At 43.4% G+C, this 23,965-nt stretch overlaps 1 protein-coding gene across 3 annotated transcripts in view; it reads left to right on the top strand.

The window, feature by feature from the left end:
- traf2a (Tnf receptor-associated factor 2a) overlaps positions 1 to 8,486 on the top strand; it is a 41,331-nt gene extending 32,845 nt beyond the window's left edge. For 2 of the 3 annotated variants that reach the window (XM_080309235.1, XM_080309236.1), the window contains 3 exons: positions 3,424 to 3,601; positions 3,716 to 3,864; positions 4,821 to 6,613. In XM_080309235.1, coding sequence (XP_080165361.1) covers positions 3,424 to 3,601; positions 3,716 to 3,864; positions 4,821 to 5,039 — 546 coding nt within the window. In that variant the 3' untranslated portion in view covers positions 5,040 to 6,613. Of the gene's footprint in view, positions 1 to 3,423; positions 3,602 to 3,715; positions 3,865 to 4,820; positions 6,614 to 8,349 lie in introns of those variants that run through there. The other variant, XM_026186442.2, reaches the window with a different exon arrangement.
- The last annotated feature ends 15,479 nt before the right edge of the window (positions 8,487 to 23,965 follow it).

Raw genomic sequence — 23,965 nt, 5'->3', positions numbered from 1 at the left:
GCAATGCCTACAACCACGATTACCGACACTAACAAGCTGATCTACAATACGGCAGCAGTGATCAGTGAGATGCTTGGCTACAAGTTGAACAGCCACAAGGGGCAGTACCCTCCATGGAGAAGGAGGCTAGAGGGCAAGATCAAAGTAGCACGGAGAGAGGTTAGCCAACTAACGGAGTTGCAGAAAGGTGCGACGAATAAGGTGCCTAAGAAATACAGCAAGCTGTCCATACCTGAGGCCTTGGAAACTGCCAAGCAAAGACTCACAGCCTTGGCCAGCCGCTTGAGGAGGTACACCAGAGAGATAGAAGGCAGGAGAATAAACCAGCTGTTCTCCACAGAACCAGCAAAGGTGTACTCTCAGTGGCAAGGGAACAATAAGAGAACAGCACCACCAAGGCTGGAGACGGAGCAATACTGGAAGAGCATATGGGAGAAGGATGCAACCCATAACGGCAATGCTCAGTGGCTAGAGGATCTGAGGGCAGACCACAGCGACCTCCCTGAACAGGGTCCAGTAACCATCACAGTGGCAGATATCCAAGAAAGGGTCTCCAGTATGAAGAGTTGGACAGCACCAGGGCCCGACATGGTTCACGCCTACTGGCTGAAGAAGCTAACTGCACTCCACGAGCGTCTGGCAGCACAAATGAACCAGCTGCTAGTTAACGAGAGACACCCGGAATGGCTAACTGAAGGCCGGACGGTCCTGATCCCCAAGGACCCCAAGAAGGGACCGGTCCCCTCCAACTACCGACCAATAACCTGCCTCAGTACTACATGGAAGCTCCTGTCAGGCATCATATCGGCTAAGATGAACAGGCACATGGGTCAATACATGAGCGGGACACAGAAAGGAATTGGCAAGAATACCAGAGGCGCAAAACACCAGCTACTGGTAGACAGAACAATCAGCCGAGACTGCAAGACCAGACTGACCAACCTGTGCACTGCCTGGATTGATTACAAGAAGGCCTATGACTCAATGCCCCACAGCTGGATACTGGAATGCCTAGAATTGTACAAGATCAATGGGACCCTAAGAGCCTTCATCAGGAACTCAATGGGGATGTGGCGTACAACACTAGAGGCCAACTCCAAGCCCATAGCACAAGTCACCATCAAGTGCGGGATCTACCAAGGAGATGCTCTGTCCCCACTGCTGTTCTGCATAGGCCTGAACCCCCTCAGTGAGATCATTAACAAGACTGGCTACGGATACCGACTACGGAACGGAGAAGTTGTCAGCCACCTCCTGTACATGGATGACATCAAGCTGTATGCCAAGAGTGAACGAGACATCGATTCACTGATCCACACTACCAGGCTATACAGCAATGACATTGGAATGTCGTTCGGACTGGAGAAGTGTAGTCGGATGGTAACAAAGAGAGGGAAGGTAGTCAGAACTGAGGGGATTGAACTACCAGAAGGCAACATTGCAGACATAGAGGACAGTTACAAGTACCTGGGGATCCCGCAGGCGAATGGGAACCATGAAGAGGCCGCTAGAAAAGCTGCAACCACCAAGTACCTGCAGAGGGTCAGGCAAGTCCTGAGGAGTCAGCTGAATGGTAAGAACAAGATCCGGGCCATCAACACGTACGCCCTGCCCGTGATCAGGTACCCTGCTGGGGTAATAGGCTGGCCAAAGGAGGAGATAGAAGCCACTGACATAAAGACAAGAAAGCTCCTTACCATGCATGGAGGGTTTCACCCCAAGTCCAGCACCCTGAGGCTGTACGCTAAGCGGAAGGAAGGGGGCCGGGGACTGGTGAGTGTCAGCACCACAGTCCAGGATGAGACAACGAACATCCAAGAATACATTGGGAAGATGGCCCCAACTGACCGAGTGCTCAGTGAATACCTCAGGCAGCAGAAACCCAAGAAAGAGGAGGGAGACGAGGAACCATCATGGAAGGACAGGCCCCTGCACGGTATGTACCACCGGCAGATAGAGGAGGTGGCTGATATCCAGAAATCCTACCAGTGGCTGGACAAAGCTGGACTGAAAGACAGCACAGAGGCACTAATCATGGCAGCACAAGAACAAGCTCTGAGCACAAGATCCATAGAGGCTGGGGTCTATCACACCAGGCAAGACCCCAGGTGCAGGCTGTGTAAAGATGCCCCAGAGACAATCCAGCACATAACAGCAGGGTGCAAGATGCTAGCAGGCAAGGCATACATGGAATGCCATAACCAAGTGGCCGGCATAGTGTACAGGAACATCTGTGCCGAGTATAACCTAGAAGTCCCGAGGTCAAAATGGGAGATGCCCCCAAGGGTGGTGGAGAATGACCGAGCTAAGATCCTGTGGGACTTCCAGATACAGACGGACAAAATGGTGGTGGCTAACCAACCGGACATAGTGGTGGTAGACAAACAGAAGAAGACGGCCGTAGTGATCGATGTAGCGGTTCCGAATGACAGCAATATCAGGAAGAAGGAACACGAGAAGCTGGAGAAATACCAAGGGCTCAGAGAAGAGCTCGAGAGGATGTGGAGGGTGAAGGTAACAGTGGTCCCCGTGGTAATCGGAGCACTAGGTGCGGTGACTCCCAAGCTAGGCGAGTGGCTCCAGCAGATCCCGGGAACAACATCGGAGATCTCTGTCCAGAAGAGCGCAGTCCTGGGAACAGCTAAGATACTGCGCAGGACCCTCAAGCTCCCAGGCCTCTGGTAGAGGACCCGAGCTTGAAGGATAAACCGCCCGCAGGGGCGTGCTGGGTGTTTTTTTATATATATATATATATATATATATATGTATATATGTGTGTATATATATATATATATATATATATATATATATATATATATATATATATATATATGTGTATATATATATATATGTATATATGTGTATATATATATGTATATATGTGTATATATATATGTATATATGTGTATATATATATATATATATATATGTGTATATATATATATATATATATATATATATGTGTATATATGTGTATATATATATGTATATATGTGTATATATATATATATATGTATATATGTGTATATATATATGTATATGTGTATATATATATATATATGTGTATATATATATATATATATATATATATATATGTATGTATATATATATATATATATGTATATATATATATATATATGTGTATGTGTGTGTGTGTGTGTGTGTGTGTGTGTGTGTGTGTGTGTGTTTTCTTTCTATTTTGTAACAGAAAGAAAACTTTTTTTTTTTTTTAGATCACTTTATCACTACCAAAATATCTTTCAGATGTGTTTTATATTATTGTGTTACAGTAAAAATTCTTATCTTTGCTAAAAAAAAGAACATTGCCCAACACACTCACGGAGTATTGGCATTGCTGGCACTTCTTCAAAGGTGTCATATTAAGCTAAATTAAAAACGTGACATTTTTGTGTTGTGCTGCAGGTTCGTCAGCTGGAGAGAACGGTGAGCCTGAGGGACCTGTCCATCGTGGAGATGGAGGGGAAAATGAGAGAAATGTCTGCAGCCACTTATGACGGCATATTTGTCTGGAAGATCTCTGATTTCACCAAGAAGAGGCAGGATGCTGTGGCTGGCCGGGCCCCTGCTATGTTCTCTCCTGGTAACCACATTACACGATGAATTCCTGATTAAGGATTTCCACTTCCTGATGGAAGTAACATGACACTTGATTATTAGTGTTATTATTTAATGTACTGATGTTAATAATTTCCAGCCTTTTATACCAGTAAATATGGCTACAAGATGTGCTTGCGGATCTACCTGAATGGTGATGGGACGGGGCGAGGCACCCACCTGTCTTTGTTCTTTGTGGTGATGAGAGGACACAGTGATGCACTCCTCAAGTGGCCTTTTAATCAAAAGGTGAGAGCTTTATCATTCATGTTGCATGTATGAAATCCTGCATGTTTTCCATACAACATTAGTTACAGGAAAAAGTTGAGATTTTATAGTTATACATAAATATGAAGTCAAACATTATCAGATTTTCACACAGGTCCCATAAGTACTTAAACATGAATCATGTAATTAAACTTTATTTCTTCAGGATAAAATATTCTGTATCTGTGAAGATTAGCAGAAAATGCAAAGATTAAATTAGAAACAATCCGTTGATTGTTTTTCCACATTTATCCAGAAATCTGAGGCAGAGGTCCAAAGTTACCAAACATTGTTTTTTCTGCAATTTTATGTTCAAACATGGCCTCTGCACTGGTGGAAGTGATCATTGTCAGTTTTGAATGAGGCAACATCGGCTAGCAAAAAGCAAATCGGATACAAATGCAAATACAAATTAGATGCAAAGAGACAAATTTGCACCGGACGAAGGAAATGGAAGCTGTGTTCCTGATGGCACTGGCATACAAAAACAAGATATGGTTATTGTGGCCATCTTGTGCTGTATGATTAAACTAGTGTTTTTATTAAGAGCTCTAAAAATGTGTACTGTAACTTAATGTACATTGTTGGATGTCTTCCCATTGGCTGTTGTGACCAAGTATTTCCAAAAACATTAGAGCAAGTGTATTTGCATGAGTTACAGAAGGCAAAACTTTGGTTCATGTTTGCTGTAAACACACATTAAAAATCTTTAATCAGAAATTGCATTCTGAGAATTTGAACTTATTAGCGCATGTCAATGAAAGGAACAGGGTCTTTAAAACCTACATTCTTAATGTCAGTGGCTGAGGTCAAGGCAGCTTTCCAGAGAAATGATTGGGCATTAAGTGGTGGGCTTTTATGCATAAATCTACTTGAACAACGTCATTGTTTTTTCTTGTGAGAGTAATTACACTTCTGCACTCCTAACGTCTGCACAGGTCACCCTTATGCTGCTCGACCAGAACAACAGGGAGCACATAATTGATGCCTTCAGGCCTGACATTTCATCCTCATCCTTCCAGAGGCCTGTCAGCGACATGAACATCGCCAGTGGTTGTCCGCTCTTCTGTCCGCTCTCAAAGCTGGACTCTAAAAACTCCTATATACGTGATGACACCATTTTCATCAAAGCCATTGTAGACCTAACAGGCCTTTAGGTAAAAGTTGAGGGCATGAATCCAACTCTGCCTTTTGTTGCTACTAACCTGTTTAAGTCAACAGGATTTTGTATCACGAGAAATTGGGATTTGCCTTTTGACATTTATTTGGTTTTTTTTAATTTGGTATGATTTTATTGGTGGCAATATGCAAGACCAGAGCAAGTTCTTTTGGGCCACTTGCCACTGGCCAAAAACTTGTGTAGCCATTCTTATCTTACCAATTGAACTGAGTTTGTGTTTGACAAAAATTGCAAATACCTACCAAAGTGAAAATAACATCCATACTGGTATTTGGCTGATAATGTGTTATTTTCCCTCCCCCAAGAAGTCCCTCAGGCCAGTGTTTTGAAACAACTGTGCTATCCTAATGACAAAATAATAGAGAATAGCGCATGCTTATTATAAGTCCATCAAATGAAGTGTACGTTTTTTTAAGGAGTTTTTTTACAAACTCCTTAAAAATCTAATATTATTGGCAACCCTTAAAAGATTTAACAACAGGAGATTCGTTTAGCTGATAAGGTTTTATTTAAGTTTCCAGACATGTGTCTGACAACTTGGTGATGTGGTAAAAATAATTTTTATCTCCTTAGTACTGTTTTTGTCTCCACCAACTCTTAAAAAGGTTTTTGTGGCTTGTTAGCTAGCTAGCTAGCTAAACTAGCTACCAACTATCTTGTTAGCTTAATTTGTTTTCAGACAGTAGGTTTGGCAGTGAAAACAACTGCCTGCTGTTGGGAACAGGCTGAATCAGAGTGGTGTGACTGAATTAAAACTGTGTAATCGAGCTGTTTTATATGACATGTAGTTTTGTGGCCAATCATTAATATAAAAATTCTGGTAGAGCAGCTATAAAAAGAAAAAAACAAACCAACTGTCCACTATAGTGCTCATGTTGAAGCTAATGCTAATTTGTTAGCTTATTTTAAGCATTTAGCTTAAATTTGCAACACCAAAACCTGTCCTAAATGACTGAAAATATTGAACCTTAGACCAGTGACACCGTAGCTTTGTATTTTGAACGACTTACAGACATTGCAAGGTCTAGGCTCTTTATTGAGTTTATTGCCTAGCATTTGGTAAGCTGTTTTTTTTTTCTTTCTTTACAGTCAAGTTTGTCACACTGTTAAAGGAACTGTAACAGTGTGACACCCATGTAGCCTACAGAATATTGTGCAGCTGTGCACACAGTTTGTAGTGCAGTAGAATTTCAAACTGGTTTGCTTTTTTCTTTTTTTTCCCCCCATTCTGTGCCTCCAACTCAGACTCCTGTGTTCATTGATAATCATTTGTGGTGGTGGGCATTGCTTGAATTCCATGAATTCTGAATGCAGTATTTCACTCGAACGTTCGGTCTGTGAGTGTCTGTGTTCATGTGTACACTGTTCCATTTCTATTGTTATTTGCAGGGTTAGTTAATGTTGGATCTGTGGAAGATACAGTAGCTTGCAGCAGTGTGCTGTTTGCCCATGAAACAGTAACAGAGATGGTAGTTGAGCTGATTTGCCCAAATGGAAATGCAACATATTTTATTAAAAATAAACATATATTTGCATACAGGTTCTAAAAAAGTCTATAAGTATCTTTTGATAGTAATCTCTGGCTTTTTCAAAAAAGTATTTGTTCTAGCTAATCCAGTTGATGTCGATTGCTTGGTTTGTAACGTTGTTCAGTTGGTTAGTACATGTTAGAATAGCATCCACAGCCAATGGGACGTTTTTTTTTCTAGCTGAATATTACATTGTAAAGAAATAATTAATGTTTTTCACTTCCCCTGTCAGTGGTTTTAATATTGTGACAGTTCGTCCATGTGATACTTGGGACAGTTTACTTGTTAAACTCTCAAAAGCTCCTGAGATGGGATGAGACAAATCACTGAAACTGGTGACACTGAAAGGAAATGTGCCCCCTACTAGCTAGTGGGTAACATGATTTTCTCTATGAACAGTACCTTTAACAGTACAGAAAGTACATCAAGTGTGATCACAGAAACACAAAGTCAGAACAAAACTACACTGAAACATGAATACAGTGATGCAAAGTGAGAAAATAACTACTATGATACAGACTAATAAAATAAGTACAAAGTGATTCAAAACCACAAGCTGGGGAAAATGACCATAAGTAGCTAAATCAAGAGAATGTCACCAAAGAGATTTAAAAATGATTTAAAGCAACAACTACAGAAAGATGCAAATCTATTTTGAAGAGAGTACATAACTGCAAAGATCAAACAACAAAGACTAAAGGATTACAAAGATATGCAGAGAAAATGATGCAGAATAAACAGATTCAGGGAGATGGATTACTATTCCAAAACAAGACCTACAAAGAAAAATCCTGAAGACCAATGGCTACAAAATGATATCACCTATCATCAACATAATTTCAAGAGAGATATATTTGCAGGAAGATTTAAAACGATCTAAAAGAAGGAAAATGACTACGCAGAATAACTAAAAACAGACCTAATAATTACAAAGAGAGACAAAGAGATGCAGAACAACTTCAAAGAGCCATCTCTTCAGCGAGATGCAAAGCAATTTTAAAGATAAAAAATGTCCACAAAAAGAAAATAACTGTCCCCACAAGAAGCCCCAGAACAAACAGATATGTTGAATGAATAAAATGAGATTCAGATGACTTCAAAGACACAGAGAGATGCAAAAAAAACTACAAAGACCAGATGACTCCACAAATAATGTAAAACATAAATAGATGTAAAATAACTACAGAAGAGATTGCTTTGAAATGGTTTTCAATGTCAAAAAGATAGGACAAACTTAATCAGCAAGTACAACGACAGTGCGATATGAAAAATAATTTCAGTGATGGAAAATTCCCATAGGGGAATTTAAAATGTGTACAGAGACAAAAAAAAAAGACCCACCTCAAAGAGAGACAAGAGTACACAGACATGCATAAAACAGTCACGCACTGAGATGTAATGAGTACATGGACACGCTGCTTGTAGTCATTTTGTGTTTCTTCGAGTCTCACCGTCTAGTTCTTTTGTCACAGAGGGTCTCATAGTCTTACAGGCTACTTTAAGTTACAAACCGTAGCGTTTAATTGATATTATTTAGCTTAAATTATTTAATCTTCATGCTGTGAGGTTATTAGATGCAGAAAACTTCAAGATTGCTGTATTTTCATATGGGTGTAACCTTTGTTCTCAGACACAGGCGTGTGGAGACTGGAGCTGAGTGAGATACGAAAATCTTGGGTTGGAATCCGAGTTGAGATATTAAACGAGCAAATTTTTGATGATGTTGTAATATTATCCTATTTTTGGCTTTCTTCACAGGTTTGAACTGACCTACTTTTTACAGAAAAAAGAAGTGCCTGTACCTGTAGTGTTTTTTTTGTTTTGTTTTCACGATCCCATTAGGATGAGAATGTGCTTTTCTGTGAGTTCAAACTCACAATATGACGCTTTTGATTTGTGCGGTGTATTTATTTATTTTTTAAAATTCAGCATTTTTATTATCCTTCTTTTACGAGGCCCCTTTACTAGATGTGATAAAACTTAAGTGACTTAAGAATGTTTCTCTTTACATACATAAACTAGTGAATGTTAGATGTTATCTTTAATGGAAAACGAGGTCAGCGCATTGTAACTCGCAGCTTTTGGCATCTGCACCTAAACACATCGGCATGTTTTTAAATCTGTCAAAGGACACTGATACCTCTCTGTGCATGAGATGTGTCAGTAGGAAAAAAATACATGTATTACTGGTTCATATTGTAGACCAGCATTTTATTTTTTTATGATTTCTTGATATAGTATAAAACATATGAGTGTGTGTGATCTAATTTTGATGGTGTGCTCAAGTTTGAAGTGTGTGTGAGTTAACCATATCTTAATAATACATAGATTTTATTTATTGAAGAAGTTATATGTTGAGACAGTTTAAAAGCATGCGTTAGCTGATGGTGACAAGATGCAGCTGCGGTCTGACCTCAGCAGCTTTTTTTGCTTTCTGGTTATTTCAGAAACATATTTCCTCTGTTATTCTCTTTAGAATACATTGGTATTATTGCACATTATGTAGATTACATTTTGCATGTGTAACTGCAGCATCAAATGAATTAGCTGCTACATTTGTGTGACCCTCCAGTGTGCGCTGATCGGAGCTCATAGATGCAGCCTTGCAAGCACTATGCGGACATTCATATTTAATCTTACAAAATGTGCGACCTGATGTGAGCCAGGACTTCAAATTTCTTATTAACAAAAGGGCTTCACATTTCCTTTTCATCCCCTAAATGTCACATGCAGACATACATAGACATGTCCAGTTTTGGTCCAGCTTATAGCTTGAACTGTTTAATAGAGGGGGAAAAAAGAAAGGAAAAAAAAAACCCTTCACAGGCTGGGGAACAAAGTCACATTTGAGCCGATTGATGTTATGCTGTATCAGCGATACTGACTTGTAGGAAATGCCACACTGCCTCACTGTTATTGCAACAGAATAAACACTATGTCGATGTGATGTGTGAACTTCAAATAACTCTTCAGAGCTGACAAACTAAACCAGGTTGGTTTAAATTATTTACATATCTGTTTCTCTCTTCGTGGATCTGAAGCCCATGTTGAGATTAAGATGACGAGCTTTCATCTGTAGCAATGACATCAAACTGCAGTCTTACTTGTTGTTCTCTCTGCTACATTCTGTGGATAGTAAGTCACGTGTTAGTAAACTCTTTGTACTACAGGAAATTTGTTCCATATTTGTATTTAATTTTGACTTATTAAAGGTTTTAAGATGCCCTCTATGCAAAGAACTGCCATGTCTCTCAATTTGTTCACACTCATCAATGTCCTTGAATTCACTTCTACCACATGAGGGCGCTCAATGCAAACACATACAGTATTTTGTCCTTTCAGAGGGTAGGCCAAATTCATGGATCATAGTAATGTCATGTGATGGACTGAAAACAAATGGCATTTATGCTGATAATTAATCAAACACATTAAAAATTAACAGTAACTTTTTCTTTTTTAGAAATAACATTTATAGAGGGTTTAAAGAGAGTTTTGCAAACCTATAAAATACTTTCTTTTAAAATATATACATTCAATGACTCGATATGATACTGAGTTGGCATAAAAAGGTATAGACTGTATATAAATGTGGGCCGCCTGGAATTTATACTGTATTCCACTTTCGGATGCAGTCAAACTAAAATGTTAACACATATGAATGTTTCTGAAAAGATGCATTCTGCCATCTTATGTATTTCTTACACTGATATAAGTCCAAGAGGCCATTTTTTCATACATTTGGTTCTAATCAATAAGTTACTGTTTTCAAACAGAGTTCAGTATCATTGTTAGCTGGAGTCACAAAGGGTATCTCTATTCAGGAACTGTACATACAGTAGAAACAACTGACCAGAAATAAAGTGCTTACTCCAAACTTTGTCTTACCTCAACAGTCACTTTCAAACTGGACTAGCTGATCTGAATTAACATATTTCTGTAAGTTAAACATGGTTATAGCCGACACCTAAAAACAAAGGCTCTAGATGTCCTCAGATGCGAAAAATAATTTACAGTGGGGCAAAAAAGTATTTAGTCAGCCACCGATTGTGCAAGTTCCCCCACTTAAAATGATGACAGAGGTCAGTAATTTGCACCAGAGGTACACTTCAACTGTGAGAGACAGAATGTGAAAAAAAAATCCATGAATTCACATGGTAGGATTTGTAAAGAATTTATTCGTAAATTAGGGTGGAAAATAAGTATTTGGTCACCTCAAACAAGGAAAATCTCTGGCTCTCACAGACCTGTAACGTCTTCTGTAAGAAGCTTTTCTGTCCCCCACTCGTTACCTGTATGAATGGCACCTGTTTGAACTCATCATCTGTATAAAAGACACCTGTCCACAGCCTCAAACAGTCAGACTCCAAACTCCGCCATGGCCAAGACCAAAGAGCTTTCGAAGGACACCTATGAAAAGTATTGTAGACCTGCACCAGACTGGGAAGAGTGAATCTACAATAGGCAAGCAGTTTGGTGTGAAAAAATCAACTGTGGGAGCAATCATCAGAAAATGGAAGACATACAAGACCACTGATAATCTCCCTCGGTCTGGGGCTCCACGCAAGATCTCATCCCGTGGGGTCAAAATGATCATGAGAACGGTGAGCAAAGATCCCAGAACCACACGGGGGGACCTGGTGAATGACCTGCAGAGAGCTGGGACCAAAGTAATAAAGGTCACCATCAGTAACACACTACAACGGCAAGGAATCAAATCCCGCAGTGCCAGACGTGTTCCGCTGCTGAAGCCAGTGCATGTCCAGGCCCGTCTGAAGTTTGCCAGAGAGCACATGGATGATACAGCAGAGGATTGGGAGAATGTCATGTGGTCAGATGAAACCAACAGAGGTGTGGACTCGAGTCACATGACTTGGACTCGAGTCAGACTCGAGTCATTAATTTTATGACTTTAGACTTGACTTGAAATAATGTTCTAAGACTTGTGACTTGACTTGGACTTTTACACCAATGACTTGGGACTTGAATTGGACTTGAACCGGTTTACTTGAAAAGACTTGATATTTTACCCCAAATATAAAATTTAACATGCATATTATATAGAGATTGAAAATGTGACGTCATTCACGGGTAGAACCGCAAAGGATTCTGGGAACTCGTGGCAAGCGGTACTAGCGCACGCAGGCTTTCAATTGAAATCAGTCACACAGCGATAAAAAGAAACACAAAAATGTCAAGAAGCTGTTGTGTTATTAACTGCAATAGCTGGTCGCATGACAGCCATGGGAAGCCGACGGGTAAAGAGATCGGTTGTTATCGGATTACGTCGTTGAAGAGAAATTGTTCGAGCCATGTTTCCGAAGTAACAAAGATGCGACTGGATTGCAGCCATTCAAAGACCAATTATAACGTCCCAGAACCCTCCAGCTCACAGGTTAGTCTGCTCCAAGCATTTCCACAAAGGTCAGTCTGCTGTTGTAGTTAATGCGTCATTTTTCTTAACATAATTGGTGATATAGGTTACAAGCAAGTCTGGCGCTGAACAGAAATTGTTGCGCTATGCTCCTTTGTTTATTGTGCATAAATAGTGAATTGTCCTGACAGAATATTGTGTTTCGCTTCTGTTATTATGGTACATTGACAAAAACATATACTTTTATTCACAGGGTAAAACAGTTGTTTTGTATCACTAATTGTCCAGTGCGATTACAGCATACAATATTATTGTCACTGCTACATTTCTGTGATGCTACCAGAAATTATTTCCACTGCTAATTAACTACCGTTGAGCTCAAAGGTCCTATTAATAAACGGTTAACGAATGTGTATTTATGACGACGATTTGTGAGACTGGTAAACTTATGATACGTACGATGGTCTTTACTTTCTACACGGTGCATTTCAAGGTCCTGCACCCATCCGTCGGTAAACTGTACCTGGGCTTGTTGCAGTGGCCGGAAGTTACTAAACTTCATGAGTGTATGCACTCACTCCAAGAAGCGTATAATTATAAATATGCATATAAATATGCTACGATGAGATAGCTGACTTCATCTAACTAGCAAATGTTTTCCAGGCTACGTTGGTGATGCAGTTTTTTTTTAAAATTATATATTTTTTAAAATATCATTTATTTATGTATGATATTTTTGTCATGCGATTTTAAAGCCGGTCCTACAAGCGCATCCAAGAATAACATGCAGCTTATCTCAGAACTGTCGGTGAAAATTATTCTTGGAGCTAGGTTTAATTGAGCTGCATTTTAAAGAGGTGCAATTTCACAATTTGTGTATATTTTCTAAGTTCACTATTTTGTCATGTGTTGAGAAAAACACAGATTTAAAAATTACATGGTCTAATATTTACATTTAGCATATAACTGCAACATGCTTTTTTTCGTTTTTTTTTTTAAAGACTCAAAAGGACTTGAAATTCAAAATTTCAGACTTGTGACTTTACTTGGACTTTTACACCAGTGACTTGAGACTCGACTCTGACTTGCCTGACATTACTTGAGACTTGACTTGAGACTTGAGGATAAAGACTTGAGACTTACTTGAGACTTGCAAAATAATGACTTGGTCCCACCTCTGGAAACCAAAGTAGAACTTTTTGGTATAAACTCAACTCGTCGTGTTTGGAGGAAGAAGAATACTGAGTTGCATCCCAAGAACACCATACCTACTGTGAAGCATGGGGGTGGAAACATCATGCTATGGGGCTGTTTTTCTGCCAAGGGGACAGGACGACTGATCCGTGTTAAGGACAGAATGAATGGGGCCATGTATCGTGAGATTTTGAGCCAAAACCTCCTTCCATCAGTGAGAACTTTGAAGATGAAACGAGGCTGGGTCTTCCAACATGACAATGATCCAAAACACACCGCCCGGGCAACAAAGGAGTGGCTCCGTAAGAAGCATTTGAAAGTCCTGGAGTGGCCTAGCCAGTCTCCAGACCTCAACCCCATAGAAAATCTGTGGCGGGAGTTGAAAGTCCGTGTTGCTCGGCGACAGCCCCAAAACATCACTGCTCTCGAGAAGATCTGCATGGAGGAATGGGCCAAAATACCAGCTACTGTGTGTGCAAACCTGGTAAAGACCTATAGTAAACGTTTGACCTCTGTTATTGCCAACAAAGGTTATGTTACAAAGTATTGAGTTGTATTTTTGTTATTGACCAAATACTTATTTTCCACCCTGATTTACGAATAAATTCTTTACAAATCCTACCATGTGGATTCATGGATTTTTTTTTTTTTTTCACATTCTGTCTCTCACAGTTGAAGTGTACCTCTGGTGCAAATTACTGACCTCTGTCATCATTTTAGGTGGGGGAACTTGCACAATCGGTGGCTGACTAAATACTTTTTTGCCCCACTGTAGATGCTCTCTTGCTAGGCAGTAAGCCATCTTCTATGACGATTGCTCTCTCTGAAAGCAAACCAATAGCCATGATCCTGATCATGAAGGAAGTGGACAGTCTGTGTAAATGTTGGAAGCAGCTCTACAGCTGCCAACAGATGTCCACAAAACTGACTTGAGTAAAAAAACGTGGAGGAGGAACACAACTGAATGTTACTCAAAAATGTACATCAAAATAAGATGATCAGAGATGAAGATTGCAAGGTTCAGGCAAAAGGGTTGGTGTCTGTACTGTAACTCTCTGTGTTAGTGTGGGGTCTTTACAGGTGACTGTTGTTGTGATTTGGCTGTATTTAATTAGACTAAATTAAAAATACTGCTTTTCTATGTTGTAATGCTAATGCTTAGTCTTCAGCTTTTAGAAGTAAGCATAAAGATCAAACAATGTTCTGAATATCTTATGATGAAACACATTCTACTAACAGTACTTGCCATTATATCCTCTTCTTTAATATGGGTGTAAATTAATAAGACTGAAGAAAACACAAGTTCATCTTCCTGTCAAAATGATGTCCCAATCATTTTATGTAACTACCCAGACTGCAAAAAATATATAAAAATCTAATATAAAAACAGAGACATTTAGTGTATTTTTTAAATATCAGATTTAAACCACTGATGTTAATGGTAACATAACAAGGTATACTATCTTTCTAATTATCATTCCACCAGAAAAGTTCTGGAAAAAGTTCTTATTTGTAATAAATAATACACACAAACAGATCAACCTTTGTTAACCTTTGGAGCATGGGAATCCATACATCTATATCTCTCTTTTATTTCTCTCTCTGCTTTCAGCTTTCTTGCAATGGTAGAAAATGTTCTGGAAACACAGATGCTGTATGCAGTTTCTTGGAAGAGAAAACAAATCAATTCTGGCCAAAACTTATGGGAGGAGAGGAGCAACCTGACTTCATGTTACAAGACCAACTGTTATTGACTGTACACTAGTCTACCTCAGGGTGAAAAAATCACACACAAGTTAATTAACTATAAGTTTCAATTACACACATGAGAATGTGTGCAGCCACATTTCAATCATCAATTGCACCTATAACCACTTGATAAATGACTGTAGTGAAATGCATTGATCACCTTGTTACAATGCAGCATTGTGCTGGGAAAACCTGTGGTCCCTTATCACAGTAGACTGATATCACCTGTACACTAAGTCACCTCCATATTTTCTGTGGGAAACTGCCACTTATTTGGGAGTGGTTTTGTGTGTGTGTTTCACAGTTGCTGTGAGCAACTGTAATGTTACAACCACTGCTGACATTTCCTAGATCTTTGTGCAGGTAAGTTCTATAGCACAGATTCAGGGTAAAAACTGTATTTTTATAGAAGAAAATATTTTGTGGTTTTATGAGTTGTACAACCAAGATTCAGCTAAGTACTTGTGTTTTCCTGTTTCTTTGTGCTGACCAGGACTTGCTGCTGAGTGTGTAGTAAGCCTGTGGCACAGCTGACCCTGTTGTCCAACTGTATGATTTGTCCCTTCTGCAAGAGATCCTGGATTGTCTTTCTCCTTAACTTTTAAGCATCAAATACCATAGCTGTTTCCCTTTGATGTTAGTGTTTTGTATGATGAATTCTATTTTAAAATTCTGACTGGAGCTTATATTTTGCCTACAGCTCAGACTGTTGCTCAGACCTATACTCTGTGTGTGACATGTTCCAACAGTAGTGGGCTCCCGCAGCCCAACAATGCCATCCTGTCCCACCACAAGAATTACTCAGGAGCAGCTGAAAGAAAACAACTACCCTAGAACAATCACCTGTGCCAATGGACAGAAGACAGACATACTGTGCCCATGCCCCAGTGGGTGAGAACGCGGGGTGTAATATTAGGCACTGGGCACAAACTTAAAAGATTGGGAGCCACTGATGAGGTCATCTCTCTCTTTCCTAGCGTCTTCACAGCATGTGGTCTGCTGCATGGCTCTGTCTTCTTCATTTGAATTGGTCAGGCGTCCTCTGGGGCGAGATTCACTGCGCGCATGTCTTCGGTGATTGCGCCAATCCACTAGACTTGTAGTCAAGACCCCCTAAACCAAGACCAAGACAATACCCAGACCAGAGGGTATCGAGACCCAGACAAGACCAAGACCAAGACAGACCGAGTCAAGACCAAGACAAAGTCGAGACGAGACCAAGACAAAAAAGTCTTTAAACTGCAGCCAGATGCTGCTTCGCTTACGGGTGTCAGGCATATTTATGTGTTTTTGCGATGCACTCACACAGTCCTCTTCACCGCTGTCTACTGTCTCACTCACTTACTGAGAGGACAGACAACTTGACTGTTGCATCACTCACCCTCTCTGTTTTTCACATAATGATATTATCCTATATCCTCGCATGTGATTGGCCACAATATGGAGGGATTGGAGCATAGCTGAGCCACTGTGTGAGAGCTGAGCAGCGAAAGGAAATTGAGTGAGGAGCCGGCTCTCGCTCAATGGGAGTCGACTCTTCGGATTCACTACAAAGCACTCTCTAAGCACGGCTCTTAGAGCTGATGCTTTTGCGCACGACACATTATCAAATGTTACGTTGTGTGTCATGGCTCTCCCGACCACTATGTCGATCTGAGACAGCAAGACCGAGACAGCAAGACCAAGACAAGACCAAGACCACGTAAAAGTGGTCTCGAGACCAAGACCGATCTCGAGACATCCAACTCTACCATCCACCGCTTCTTTGCTCATCCCTGTGGTCGGTGGCCTTGTTGAGTTGGAGGGCTTTTCTCACTGCACATGATGTAAGTGCAATTCCGAGTCGTATTCAGGCATCTTGGTTTGTCACATGATCAAGAAAGGTTAAGCGTATCATCCTACATGACTTTGAGGATCTGCACGTGCTTCTTGGTGGCTGGCCAACATTCCGCTCCATACAGAGCCACCGGCTGTATGACTGTCTTGTAGATCTTAGCTTTAAGGTGTTCGGGGATCCTCTTATAGCACAGGATGCTGGTGATGCCACTGATGAAGTCATGTACTTTATATTTCTAGGTGACTTATCATTTAACTGGTGTCTAAATTTCTGAAAGTGCCCTGAGTTATTTGTCATCAAGACAAGTGCTGCTAGGACTTGCACAATCAGAAAAGTGCACCTTCTGGTTCTAACAACAGGATTAACAGACCACGTGATAACAGTGTGTCAGGGATCTGCTGGAAGCTGTGGTAGCACTTAAGTAGAAAAAAGAGGGAGACTCCATCTTAATTTTACTGCTGATCATTCCGTGGGAAGTTCAAAAAACAGACGTAATGACTGCAGTGGATCTTTATCTCATCCAAGAGGTTTGAGCTCTAACATCATGTGGTAACTGATATGCCACACAGGCTCCTTGTTACTTCACCCTCAGTGGCTGTTAGCTGATCCCCTGGAACAAATGCAAGCATAAAGTCTTTCACACATCTGGTAAAGCTCTCAGGGACTTTCTCTGACAGGCTCCTCCTGCCTGTATGATTGAAGATCGAACAGCAAATCATTCTGTTTCAGGGAGCATGGATGGAGTGACATACTTAAACAAATATGTTACATGGTTTATATATTTGGATGGTTTGAAACCAAAGTTATTATAAATAACTGAAACCAAAGTAAACTTAAACAATAAAACATGATGTTTTACTGTTTACTACTAACACAAAAATACTAAAACAACCACATTTTAGAGTCAAATGTGAGGCCATCTGTCTGACAGCTAAAGTCTGGCCAAAATTAGGTAATGTGACATGACAGTGATGTCACGCACATCAGTAAATCTACAAGAGAATGAAATGCCGTGCTGGAAGCTGTGCATAAGCTTATTTCCGAAAACACCAATAAACTGAAGCAGCACTGTAAAGAGTACTGGGCCAAAATTCCTCCACAATGATGTGAACGAGTGATGAAGTCATAGATAATGATTGCTTCAAGTTGTTGCTCATAAAGGTGGGTCTATAAGCTACTGAATCACTGGGTCATATTAATCATTTAGTGAATCATCATTTACACATATCTTGATGAATTCATCACATTAGAAAAAATATAAACAGCTTCGTGTCTAACCTCAATGATCCTGCTTTTCATTACAACATCAGTGCTTTCGAGCAATTATCCTTGAACATAAAAAGATCGTCTAACAGTAAAAACAGAACCTGAAGCGCATTTTCATCTCTGATTTCAAAATTTGAACTACAAATGGAAAATCATTTAAAATGGACAAGATAATAATGGACACAGTCTAGGCTTCATAGTTAATAAGGAGAGCCTGATGTGCACCGTACCATAGCATTATTACTATGTATTATTGTGTATTATGTGTGAGTGGCCTGGGTTGTATTTTTATACAAGCTCGGGTCCTCTGGTAGAGGACCCGAGCTTGTGTGTGTGTGTAAATATATATATATATATATATATATATATATATATATATATATATATATATATATATATATATATATGACTAAATACTTTTTTGCCCCACTGTATACACACACACACACACACACACACACCACACACACACACACACACACACACACACACACACACACATATATTAGGGGTGCAATGATACTCGTATCGATATTGAACCGCTCGATACAATGCTTTCGGTTCGGTACGCGTATGTATCAAACAATACAAAAATTTTAATTTATTTTATCAACTTTTCTTCTGATGATTCTGTCTGTGTTGAGAGCTCAGTGGATCTGCGTTCACTTACTCCGCCTAGGCTGCACTGTCGAGCGCAGATCCACTGAGTGCAGCACAAGCTAGCAAGACAGAAGCTAAGCTCATTGCAACATGGCAAATTGAACGACCCCCACCCTCATTCAGATCTGGCGTTTGGAACTACTTTGGTCTTCATGTGAAGTATGACCCTGAAGGTAAGTGCGTCATGGACAAATGTAAAACAGTATGTCGGATGTGCCACGCAATGCTCTTTGTGTCAAAGTAGCTGAAGACAAAACAGAAAAACATGAAGATGATTTTCCTGGCCTGGGATTTTATAAAAATATTCTGCAGTACCTCCTCCTTGAATCGCTACCTTATCATGGTGGAGGGGTTCGTGTGTCCCAGGGATCCCAGGGGCTATATTGTCTGGGGGCTTTTGCCCCCTGGTAGGGTCTCCCATGGCAAATTGGTCCTGGGTGAGGGACCAGACAAAGAGCGATTCAGAAGACCCTTATGAAAAGGATATCGAGGGAACAGTTACCGGGGCCCCGCCCTGGAGCCAGGCCCGGGGGAGTGTGCCCGAGGGCGAGCGTCTGGTGGCCGGGCCTTAGTCCATGGGGCCCGGCCGGGCACACCCCGAAGAGGATCCTCCCCCAGGCCCACCACCTGCAGGAGGTGCCATAGGGGTCGGGTGCATTGTGTGTCGGGTGGCGGCCAGGAGCGGAGGCCCTGCCGGACTGACCCCCGGCTGCCAAGACTGGCAATAGCCTGAGTTAGTGTGTGAGGTTGAGAGGTACCGGCTAGATATAGTCAGGCTCACCTCTATGCATGGCTTGGGCTCTGGAACCAGTCTCCTGGAGAGGGACTGGACTCTGTCTCAGTCTGGAGTTGCCCCTGGTGAGAGGCGGCGGGCTGGGGTGGGTATTCTAATATCCCCTCGGCTTGCTGCCGGTATGTTGGGGTTTTTCCCAGTGGATGAGAGGGTTTGTTCCCTGCGCCTTAGGGTCGGGGAATGGGTCCTGACAGCCATCTGCGCTTATGCGCCGAGTGGCAGTTCAGAGTACCCAGCCTTCTTAGAGTCCCTGGGGGGGGAGGGGGGGGGGGTGCTGGAAGGTGCTCCACCTGGAGACTCTGTTGTCCTGCTGGGAGACTTCAATGCTCACGTGGGTAACGACAGCCCTGGAGGGGCGTGATTGGGAGGAACGGCCTCCCTGATCTGAACCCGAGCGGTGCTTTGTTATTGGACTTCTGTGCTAATCACAGTTTGGCCATAACGAACACCCTGTTCGAACATAAGAGTGTCCATAAGTGCACGTGGCACCAGGACGCTCTAGGCCGTAGGTCGATGATCGATTTTGTAATCGTATCACCAGACCTGCGACCATATGTTCTGGACACTCGGGTAAAGAGAGGGGCTGAGCTGTCAACTGATCACCACCTGGTGGTGAGTTGGATCAGGTGGCGGGGGAGGACGCTGGACAGACCTGGTGCACCTAAACGCGTAGTGAGGGTGTGCTGGGAACGTCTAGCAGAGGCCCCAGTCCGCGAGATCTTCAACGCACACCTCCGGCAGAGCTCCAACAGCATTCCGCGGGAGACTGGGGACATTGAGTCCGAATGGACCATGTTCAGCGTCTCCATTGCCGAAGCTGCTGCATTGAGCTGCGGCCGCAAGGTGGTTGGTGCCTGCCGTGGTGGAAATCCCCGAACCAAATGGTGGACACCAGAGGTGAAGGGAGCCACCAGGCTGAAGAAGGAGTCCTATCGGGCTTGGTTAGCCTGTGGGACTCCGGAGGCAGCCGACAGGTATCGACAGGCCAAGCGGAATGTGGCTCGGGCAGTGGCTGAAGCAAAAACTCGGGTGTGGGAGGAGTTCGGAGAGGCCATGGAAAAAGACTTTCGGACTGCCTCGAAGAGATTCTGGTCTCAGGAGGGGAAAGCGGTGCTCTACCTGCACTGTGTATAGTGCTGTGTATAGTGCTGGCGGAGCGCTGTTGATGTCGACTGAGAAAATTGTCAGGCGGTGGAAGGAATACTTCGAGGACCTCCTTAATCCCACTGACACGTCTTCCGAGGAGGAAGCAGAGTCTGGGGATGAGGGGAATGACCCGCCAATTTCCGGGGGCGAGGTCACTGAGGCAGTTAAACAACTCCTTGGTGGCAGAGCCCCTGGTGTTGATGAGGTCCGCCCCGAGTTCCTGAAGGCTCTGGACGTTGTAGGGCTCTCCTAGTTGACGTGCCTCTGCAATGTTGTGTGGAGATCAGGGGCAGTACCTGTGGACTGGCAGACCGGGGTGGTGGTCCCCATCTTTAAGAAGGGGGACCGGAGGGTGTGTTCCAACTACAGGGGGATCACACTCCTCAGCCTCCCTGGGAAAGTCTATGCCAGGGTGCTGGAAAGGAGAGTTCGTCCGCTAGTCGAACCTTGGATACAGGAGGAACAATGCGGTTTTCGTCCTGGTCGCGGAACACTGGACCAGCTCTTTATCCTCTCGAGGATACTCGAGGGTGCATGGGAGTTTGCCCAACCAGTCTACATGTGTTTTGCGGACTTGGAGAAGGCATTCGACCGTGTCCCTCGGGGTGTTCTGTGGGAGGTGTTGCGGGAGTATGGGGTGTCTGGCCCATTGCTACGGGCCATTCGATCCCTATACAACTGTTGCAAGAGCTTGGTTCGCATTGCCGGCAATAAGTCGGACTCGTTCCCGGTGGGTGATGGGCTCCGCCAGGGCTGCCCTTTGTCTCCGGTTCTGTTCATAATTTTTATGGACAGGATTTCTAGGCGCAGCCAAGTGGCGGAGGGCTTTCGCTTTGGTGGCCTCAGAATCTCATCTCTGATTTTTGCGGATGATGTGGTTCTGTTGGCTTCATCGGGTGAGGGCCTCCAACTCGCACTGGAATGGTTCGCAGCCGAGTGTGAAGCAGCGGGAATGAGGATCAGCACCTCCAAATCTGAGGCCATGGTTCTCAGCCGGAAAAGGGTGGAGTGCCCACTCCGGGTCGGGGATGAGTTCCTGCCCCAAGTGGAGGAGTTCAAGTATCTCGGGGTCTTGTTCGCGAGTGATTGGAGAAGGGAGCCGGAGATCGACAGACGGATTGGGGCTGCAGCTGCAGTAATGCAGACGCTGCACCGGTCCGTCGTGGTGAAGAGGGAGCTGAGTGTAAAAGCGAAGCTCTCAATTTACCGGTCGATCTACGTCCCTACCCTCACCTATGGCCACGAGCTGTGGGTAGTGACCGAAAGAACGAGATCGCGGATACAAGCGGCAGAAATGAGCTTCCTCCGAAGGGTGGCTGGCCTCTCCCTTAGAGATAGGGTGAGAAGTTCGGCCATCCGGGAGGGGCTCAGAGTAGAGCAGCTGCTGCTCCACATCGAAAGGAGCCAGTTGAGGTGGTTTGGGCATCTGACAAGGATGCCCCCTGGGCGCCTCCTGGGTGAGGTGTTCCAGGCATGTCCCACCGGGAAGAGGCCCCGGGGCAGACCCAGGACATGCTGGAGAGATTATATCTCTCAGCTGTCCTGGGAACGCCTTGGTATTCCCCCGGATAAGCTGGAGGAGGTGGCTGGGGAGAGGGAGGTCTGGGCCTCTTTGCTTAGGCTGCTGCCCCCGCGACCCGGCCTCGGATAAAGCGGATGAAGATGGATGGATGGATTCTGCAGTACATCAAAAACAAAAGAAAACCATTAATCAACATATAAACATTACCTCTGACGTTACAGCGGTTTTATTAGAGACACAGCTAAGCGTTTTGCATTTTGCATAATTTTAGAAAGTTTAAATTTGTTCAGTATTGAACGGCAGAAATTAGGTTTTCTTTTCAGAAGTATGTAAAACGAAAAAAAACAGCGACCGAGAGCGCTGTAAACAACGGTAGACTGGTGCGTAACAAGCAAGCGAATAATGCAGAAAACAGATTTTTAGACGGGAAACTGTTCTTGAAGTATACACAGATAGAGAGAGCTGTGCATGAAGTGTGATATTATCATGGTGGAAGCAAAACAGTAAAAGTCAGAGTGAATTCATGACGATGTTTATGTGAAGCGCAGTTTGGCTCTTCTTTTGCTGCTGGTTCAGTCAATATTGTTTGGAGAGAGATAAAACTAACAGCTTTAGAATCAGCGCAAAAATGGCGTAAACACAAAGCGCGGACTCGTCGACAGATCAGAATCAGGAAGCAGCATGAAGCTGAAGCCAAACTGTGATTAGCACAGAAGTCCAATAACAAAGCACCGCTCGGGTTCAGATCAGCTGAACATGAAGATGATTTTCCTGGCCTGGGATTTTATAAAAATATTCTGCAGTACCTCCTCCTTGAATCGCTACCTTATCATGGTGGAGGGGTTCGTGTGTCCCAGGGATCCCAGGGGCTATATTGTCTGGGGGCTTTTGCCCCCTGGTAGGGTCTCCCATGGCAAATTGGTCCTGGGTGAGGGACCAGACAAAGAGCGATTCAGAAGACCCTTATGAAAAGGATATCGAGGGAACAGTTACCGGGGCCCCGCCCTGGAGCCAGGCCCGGGGGAGTGTGCCCGAGGGCGAGCGTCTGGTGGCCGGGCCTTAGTCCATGGGGCCCGGCCGGGCACACCCCGAAGAGGATCCTCCCCCAGGCCCACCACCTGCAGGAGGTGCCATAGGGGTCGGGTGCATTGTGTGTCGGGTGGCGGCCAGGAGCGGAGGCCCTGCCGGACTGACCCCCGGCTGCCAAGACTGGCAATAGCCTGAGTTAGTGTGTGAGGTTGAGAGGTACCGGCTAGATATAGTCAGGCTCACCTCTATGCATGGCTTGGGCTCTGGAACCAGTCTCCTGGAGAGGGACTGGACTCTGTCTCAGTCTGGAGTTGCCCCTGGTGAGAGGCGGCGGGCTGGGGTGGGTATTCTAATATCCCCTCGGCTTGCTGCCGGTATGTTGGGGTTTTTCCCAGTGGATGAGAGGGTTTGTTCCCTGCGCCTTAGGGTCGGGGAATGGGTCCTGACAGCCATCTGCGCTTATGCGCCGAGTGGCAGTTCAGAGTACCCAGCCTTCTTAGAGTCCCTGGGGGGGAGGGGGGGGGGTGCTGGAAGGTGCTCCACCTGGAGACTCTGTTGTCCTGCTGGGAGACTTCAATGCTCACGTGGGTAACGACAGCCCTGGAGGGGCGTGATTGGGAGGAACGGCCTCCCTGATCTGAACCCGAGCGGTGCTTTGTTATTGGACTTCTGTGCTAATCACAGTTTGGCCATAACGAACACCCTGTTCGAACATAAGAGTGTCCATAAGTGCACGTGGCACCAGGACGCTCTAGGCCGTAGGTCGATGATCGATTTTGTAATCGTATCACCAGACCTGCGACCATA

This window comes from Astatotilapia calliptera, chromosome 12, assembly GCF_964374335.1.
Source record: "Astatotilapia calliptera chromosome 12, fAstCal68.1, whole genome shotgun sequence".
NCBI lineage: Eukaryota > Metazoa > Chordata > Actinopteri > Cichliformes > Cichlidae > Astatotilapia > Astatotilapia calliptera.
Note: the sequence above shows the minus strand (reverse complement) of the source record. Positions and strands in the feature narration are given on the sequence as shown.